This window comes from Bidens hawaiensis, unplaced genomic scaffold (genome assembly GCF_021521415.1).
Source record: "Bidens hawaiensis isolate Kalapana, Puna unplaced genomic scaffold, B.hawaiensis_p1.1 tig00017455_1, whole genome shotgun sequence".
Taxonomy (NCBI): Eukaryota; Viridiplantae; Streptophyta; class Magnoliopsida; order Asterales; family Asteraceae; genus Bidens; species Bidens hawaiensis.
Genome location: NW_027492639.1, coordinates 140272 through 148164, shown reverse-complemented (window position 1 = coordinate 148164; position 7893 = coordinate 140272). Strand labels below are relative to the sequence as shown.

At 33.1% G+C, this 7893-nt stretch overlaps 1 protein-coding gene across 1 annotated transcript; it reads left to right on the top strand.

The window, feature by feature from the left end:
• Positions 1-5590: 5590 nt before the first annotated feature.
• Positions 5591-7126, top strand: LOC143553925 (protein IQ-DOMAIN 10-like). The gene is made up of 5 exons (XM_077043809.1): positions 5591-5755; positions 5859-5987; positions 6138-6368; positions 6445-6558; positions 6678-7126. Exons 1-5 carry the CDS (start codon positions 5681-5683, stop codon positions 6891-6893), a joined length of 765 nt encoding a protein of 254 aa, XP_076899924.1. The 5' UTR covers positions 5591-5680; the 3' UTR covers positions 6894-7126.
• Positions 7127-7893: the final 767 nt, after the last annotated feature.

Here is a 7893-nt window from a genome sequence, read left to right as displayed (position 1 = left end):
GTTGCATGTTTCCACCCCAAAGTGTAAAACATTTAAAAGCATGTAAAAGGGGCTATGAACTCACCTGATAGCATTGATAGTTATTCCACACAAAGGTTGCAAGTAAGTTGAAAGGGTCGTCCTACGAGATTGCATTGATTGAGTGATAAACATTGCGATTTTTATTGATAATTGATGATGGTTAAATGTCAAATGATAAACTTAGGGTTAAGTTCTATAATTAGGTTGTAGAGTTAATCATGTTAAGAACTTAACTATTCAATAAAATTTTGAGGGTTTGGATTCTTGTCAAACTTAAGGTTTGTTTCCCGAATTTGTTGAGTAACCAAACGATCACGTTCTGTTCTAAAATTTATATAAAAATATATAACACGTTTCTAGTTTTCAATACTACTTTTTTTTTATTTTTATGATGTATAGATAATTTAATAAAAACCATAAAACATTGACGGGTTGTAACAGCCACTTTTCAGCGCCGGTTTACGCCAAAATTCATTAAAAATCATACACTTGGGTGAATCACGCAAGACCACTTGGAATTTTTTAAAGACTCATAATATAATGTTTCATAAAAACGAGTTAAGGGTTTGGAACGTAATATGAATGCATTATGACTTCCGAAACATAGATCATTGAGCATGTTCCGAAATCAGCCTTGACACACGTTTTTGTAATACCAGTTTGATTGTCTTATACTTAACGAAAAATTATGAAACTTAGTTATATGAAAACTAGACTCTCAGAACTACAATTTAGACTCAATAATAGACCAAATTAATTTAGTTATCAACAAGTTATGGTGTCATGAAACTCAGGTTTCGAATCTGTTTCAAGCTGTTCTCAACAGTTTGCATGTTTAAACGAGTTTTAATGGTTTGTTCGGTTTCGATTAACATGTAAATGATCCATACGGTTTTGATTCGTGTGTTATCAAATTAAGTATCATATTGAAGATTTTTATTAACTCAGTATGTGTGTTATTTCTGTAAACAAAACATAAAAGTAACAAGATCATACCGAGGACGGTTTACTGGAAATCGGCGATAGCGATGATGTTTCTTGGCTGCTTCTAAACAACTTGGACACCCTCTTGGACGTTTTGTTTATCATAATAGTAGGTTTATATTGGGTTTAAATATTTGAGTTGGATAACTAATTTAAATGAATAAACAAATATTAGGGTTTTATCAATACCTTAACATGGTGTTCTTGTTCTTGTTCTTGAACTTGATGGCTAATGTGGATGTGTGTGTTCACGAAAACAGATAGAGATATAGGGACTGTTGTTTTTGAAAACTATGTAGGGAATGAAAGTAGGGAATGCTTGTTATTAAGTTGTTTAGATAGATTAATGGTTAGCTTGTGGAATTCTATTATAACTCTTTAAAGTTTATCTACAATTTAAACATTTAAACATGGTTTTGATAGAAAGAATTGTGAGGCTGAAAAAAAATGTATGGAAGGGTTTTAGAGTCGGTATGGATCGTGCCTAGAGATTAGGATGATTAGTTTTTTTTAGTTAAGATAAGCATGCATATTTCCCCCCTTTTTTTACAATAAATGCTATTTTAAAAACATAAATACATCTATACAACTTTTGGGTTTTGAAATAAGTAGTAATATTAATATAATATACATATACACATATATATATACACACACGCACGTTATATGATTTCGAACTAGGTTGCCAATAGTGTTACAAATGTAGCGATTTGTCAGCTTTTTTTTTGGAAACTTTTGACATTTTTTTTTAGTTTTATTAAGTATTAATGATATAGAGTAAGATTATCATAAAAAGTAAATTTTTCTAAAAAGTGTAGAAAGTATGTTTTCACCATTATATCTAATAAAACACACCGCACAATAAACACACCGTGACTAAAATAAAACACACCGCACAATAAACACACTTTCCATATCCACCATCATATCAACATATATAATGCACTAGATTATTTCTTACACTAACCCCACCCTAATGATATATATTAAATATGTTTCAACTTTGCTGTTGGTGAAATTTCTTTTTCTTTTTTTTCTTGGATTTTTATCGTTTCCAGTTGTTCAACGTTTTATTTTACAATTACAAAATGACCAACGCATCAAACAATTAAATTTCACAAATGTTACAATAATGATGCTGGATTATTTGCCCTTTGCAGCAACAACATTTATATAATTGTCAGGGTTAGAGCATTCAAATTATATATTCTCTATTTTACTCTTCATATCTAAATTATAGAGAAGTGCTAAAACTGCCTCTACCTTTGGTAAAAATTCTGAATACCCCAACTTAGGGTAATATCCAAGGGCATTTTCAGAATTTGTGTAGTTTGAAGTTTTATTGAGGAAAGTCAAGAGCAGCAGTCGCAACAGCTAAACATGGGATGATAGAAGACCTTTTCACAATGCTGCTATGAGGAATCAAAGAAGAGAAGTTGATGGCCAATGGGTATGTCTCAATGGCTAAGTACGATGATTGTGGTTTTATAAATTTCAAAAAAAAAATCAGTTAGTTATTTTCTAATTATTTTCTTGAATATGGATATTTGTGTGTGTGTGTGTGTGTGTGTGTTTTAGGTGTTTCAAGTTACAGAAAAGTTGACTCTTTATATGAGTCGGGCTTTTTATTAGGTACCTCAAGTTTTAGGGAAACCCAATTTGGCCTCGGCTGCATGGGTGAGGAGATTGGTAACCTTGTGTGATGTGATCAACGTTTTTTTTTTGGTTAGGTAGAATTGTTAATGCCTTTTTATGGGCTTTAATGTTACAAAATCTCTTATGGGTATATTTTCTTTGTTGGTTGTAGAGTTTTGACTGTGTTTTCCTGAAAAAAATTAAACCTTTATTAGCCTAATTTCAAACTTTTCATGTTTTTTATGTAGGGATTTACTGTTTATACGCTTTTATGATCCATTAAGCTTTAAATTAATATATGGGTTGCTCTGAGTGTGTATATTGTGTTCTATCAGAGTAGTTGCTTGGTACCTTTGCACAAAATGTAGAATTTTTTAGGGGTGTTATATGATTGTGGTTTTAGTTAGGTAGCTCAAGTTATTGGGAAGCCCAATTTAAGGGGGAATGGGGTGTTGCATAATTTTGTTTGACTAAAAAGGTTAATTCTTTATATGAGTCGGGGTTTCGGTTAGGTAGCTCAAGTTATCGGGTAGCTTGATTTGACCCCAGATGTATGGGTGAGGAGATTAGTAACCCTGTGTGATCAAGAACCTAGAACCTCGTCTAATGTGGTGCGCGTTATTCTTGAAAATGAGTTGTGTAAAACCGTTGATGACATGTTTTAAAGATTTGATTGGGTTCCGATTGGCTCTACTTCAATTGCACATGCACATCAAGTTGGTAACCTGCATGTTTAATATTCCCGATTTTATGCCGAATTTTGATCTTTTATAAGCAAAGGTTTAGCTTACATTTGTTACATATTCCATATGCTCATCGAGTTAGACTTAAAGGGGATAAAAAAGACGTTCTTTTGAAGGTACATTGTTTTTATAGTTTCTTTGCAACCTTATGATTTTATATGATACTTTGGTTATTATCTTTATACAGTACAACATCCTGGGGTTTAATATTTGATGATGACTGATCTAAGGAATTTACAAACTTTTACATTATGTGTACAAAAGACAGATATTAAGTTTGATTCGTTATTCGTGTGCAAAGAAATGGAAAAATATGTGAATGTGAACGTCTTTGGTTATTTGAGCTTTAAGCATATATATATCACATATGAGCTTATTATATTTGCGTTTTGCAAGTCATTATATGACTTATTGAATTAGAATCATATAATAGTTTATCATACCATGGGACCATTTGGTAATTTCAGGGGTGAAGAGTAGGTTTTCTAAATATGATCAACTGTATGTAACTTTATAAAGAGTGAAGAGTACAGACAATGTTAAAATGTTTATATTAGATAATAAGGGTAAATTTACAAACAAAATAACATATATAGTTTATAATAAAATATTTAGTAGCTTATGAAGATTATGTTTAATTTTATTTGTAAACATTCTACTATGTAACACCATGTTTTATAACTTTTTGATCTTTTACTACTTTCTTTCCATATCAATATGAATGGCATTTATAAATCATGTTGTCGGGTCTAAAAAAACATATTACAAAAAATTTCTTGTCGTTTGAAATTATATATCAGTTTACTTGACTATTTTTTTTATTTCCACCCGTGTCATACACGGGTCAATAACCTAGTAGAGAATTAAAGAGAAAGGGTAATTGACAACAACACTCATCGTGTGCAATTTTCAACACGCTAGATATACGCTCTTAGGGTAAGCGGGCCACCCAACTTGGAGCCTCTAAGCTCGCGCGGGTTGGAGAGTTTTAACTCAAATGGAGAGCTCCAACAAGAAATCGGGTTAGTCATAGCGAAAACAATTTAGACCGAAGGTCCAAAATAGACAACCACTAAACCAAACATATGTAATATTCACAATACTATCCCCAACATTCATAGATGCCAAACATGCCAACCCAAGTGGCACCTTGTCAATTTACTTTTGACAACCGTTCGTGTATTGTGACCCAAATTCTCAATATGATAAATGATCATGCACACGTTCAAGATGTGCTGATGTCGACTTGGATGACGAAGATGAAGATCAAGCCGAACAACAACGAGAAGTAGAAGAAGATGATGACTATGATGATGCGCCCGCCCAAATGGCACAACAAATTTTCAAAAGGGCGAGTAGAAAGCCATGGACCGACACCGAGGAAGTAGTCTTATGCAAGGCTCGGGTACATAGTTTTGAAGATTAAATAGTCGAAAATCAGACGGGTCCTTAGCCATTTAAACGGTTTACCCAGGGGAACGTACCGAAACGTGGATCAAGTGAATTGGAAGTGGAGGATATAGATAGAAAATGACCCGATTCAATGGAATTCACATTCAGTAGGCATGTTTTTTTTTATCTAAGTTAAAAATTAAAAATTGAATACTTTATAAGTAAGATTAAAAATTGTAACACCTTTTAACAATAGAGAAGCAAGAGATGAGGTATCAGTTTCCGAACATTCAGATTTAGTAAGTCTATGGAGATGATAGACTTGCACCTACAAATATTGTCCGTGTGTCATTGTCTGAGAATCCTTGTTCACCTTAAAAAGCCAGCCTTCATTCAATTCCTTCCATAATTGGTCATGGATCATGACACTTGTCCTTCCTTCCAACTTCTCACTCGCTATTACACTTTCACCTTCAATCTCCCCTGTTACCACTCTGCTATGTGCACACTTTTTTATCACTGCAATTCAGGTACCCGAAACTCCCACCATACGATCTTCGTTTAGTCACTTGCTTCACATAATCTTTGTTCATTGCTTCATGAGGGTGTGACAATTTTTTCCTTAAATCATGTTTTTCTAGATATTATTTATTGTTTATATGTGCTAAGTTACACATGATAAACTTTGTTGCTATTAGGATTGGTCATGCTAACTGTTTTATGTGGGCATGCCAAAATCTTGTTATAATCTTTGCTTTCTTGATAATCTCTGTTGGTTATTTCAGTACTTTTTTGTTAAGTTGGTCATGGGGGGTGCAATATCTTTTATAATTTCTTGGTTTTATTGATAATGTAGATGATGGTTTGGTTTTGTGCTAGATTTTCATATCATTTGATCGGTACGAATGGGTGTTTGTGATTGGTTTAAGGGGAGACACAAAAATAAGAAAAAGAAGGAAAACACGCCTCGAAAGTTTGAGGTAATGATTTACTAATATATGCTCTTATTTGCATTTTTATTTTAAGTTTACACTACAAAAATTGACTGCTAATGCTCAAAAGTGGTCCGGTTGACCTCAAAAGTCAAAACAGGATCCCGTCGATTCAAAAGTTGCTAAGGTAACCGCTCCTACTGTGAACAAACCAAAGTTTCTTACTTCCAATAGAGAATATGCAGCCACCCGAATCCAAACTGCGTTTCGAGCGTATAAGGTATAATATGTTCATGTTTCACCTTTCCGTTTCGTGGGTCCCATTTACTTTAAATGTAGATGGGACCCACCAAACATAGGCGATTTCTCACGGTGTGCTAAAAGTAAAATTCTTGATGACACTTTTGTTTTGTTTATGAACAATTAACAGGCAAGAAAAACACTAAGTTATCTCAAAAAGGTTTCGAGATTTCAGGAACTGACCAAAATGGTGGATGCTCTTACAAAGCAAGCTCCAGCGGCTCTTGAAAGATTACACTTTTGGAGCAAAATCCAGGAGGAAATCAGTGGCCGACGCCTCTGCAAGGTGGCAGAGGGACGGATGAAGCAAGTGAAGCTTCAAGATCGGATGAGAGTTGCATCCAAAATTCAAAAACTTGAGGTATTGATTATATTATATGTTATATAGTTACATCCCCATAAAATGAGATTTTTTATGCTAGAGAACATTGTCACAGATGAAATGGTGGAGTGGGCCCGCGATAAAGAAGGAAAACCGGTTGAAAATGCAGCAAATAGAGAAAGCAACGAACAACCATGAACGGGCTTTAGCATATGCGTTCTCTCATCAAGTATGTTACATACGAACAAATAAATGAACAATATTTTACATATCTTTTCTAAAATTTGTGCTTATTGATGTGATTGAAACTGTTATTGCGATTGTAATGGTTTTTCTTTTTTTTTGAAGTGGAGGCCAAATTCGACTAGATGTTTTGGTCAAGCTTACTATGATTTAAGCAAAGAAAGCTGGGGTTGGAATTGGACCGAGCCACGGATTGTGGTTTATAAATTGGAGGGTCATGTTGTGATCCGACCCATCATCTCTCCACGGGCCAGAGTACGAGAAAAGCCAAGAGTAGGCGTGTTGAGTAAGAAGTCAAAACGGGTTGGTTTCCGTAAGTAAAAAATATTAACAAAAAACTATCATGATAACTTTGCATTGTTTTGACAGACTGTTGAAACTTTAGCAATTTTTTCATGTTTTTTTAAAAAAATTACAAAATATGGTTTGGTTCAAATGGAAAATCAAAAAGAATGGATACCGGAAATCAAATAATTTATTTTTTTAATGTGTATTCATAGTGGCCATTGGTTGATTTATGTTTTTATTTATTTTTTATTTATGGTTTTATTTAATCAAGTTTGATTGTCGATGCAATGTATATTTCAGAAATTTTGTTAAATTTTTGTGTATGATTAATTTAATCACTTTGGTTTTAAAATTATAATATCAATACGTAAATAATAAATTATATGATCGATCACTTAAGTATTGTCTTCTTGTATTAAAATGACTCGTAAATTAGCATTATAAATAATTACCGGCAACCCAAGTAATTTATTTGCAAAAACGGGGCCTGATAATGAACACACTCAACCAAATAATTTATGTGCTCTTAGAACTAATAAGATAAAAAAAAAACATTATCTCGAAATCTTGAATACATGAAGAGGCTTAACAGTTGGTACATGTTACTCGTGTTTTAAAATAAAACTCAAAATGTATGTTTAATACAATTACTTACTTGTTACATGAATATTTTGATCAACTATAATTGCATCTATAAGGAAGCTTAGTAATTCAAGACAACACAAATGGCATGCAACACTACATAGACAACGATGTAAATAAAGATATCTTATTATGAGAGTTTTATTTATTTATTATTTTTTTATTTTTTTATATAACCTAAGTATGGTAAACCCTTTCCCTTTGAGGAGTCGGCGTGTTTATAAGGTTGTTTAGCCTTGGGATCTTTATGGTTTCAGGTTCGAAATCCGACTCTAACAGGGTTTTCCTATAATGGTGGGGTTTCTTCCTTGATGATGTTCTTGGGTGAGTAAGTCCCAAGTATCAAAATCAGTATGGATGATTAACATCCTGTCTCAAGAAGGCTCACTTG

What these genes read in the sequence shown, in the direction of transcription:
- LOC143553925 (XM_077043809.1), top strand. Translation starts at nt 5,681, where the DNA reads ATGGGTGTTTGTGATTGGTTTAAGGGGAGACACAAAAATAAGAAAAAG. An exon ending in ACACGCCTCGAAAGTTTGAG is followed by an intron (nt 5,756 to 5,858) that starts GTAATGATTTAC and finishes TGACCTCAAAAG; the next exon opens with TCAAAACAGGATCCCGTCGA. An exon ending in CCAAAATTCAAAAACTTGAG is followed by an intron (nt 6,369 to 6,444) that starts GTATTGATTATA and finishes ACATTGTCACAG; the next exon opens with ATGAAATGGTGGAGTGGGCC.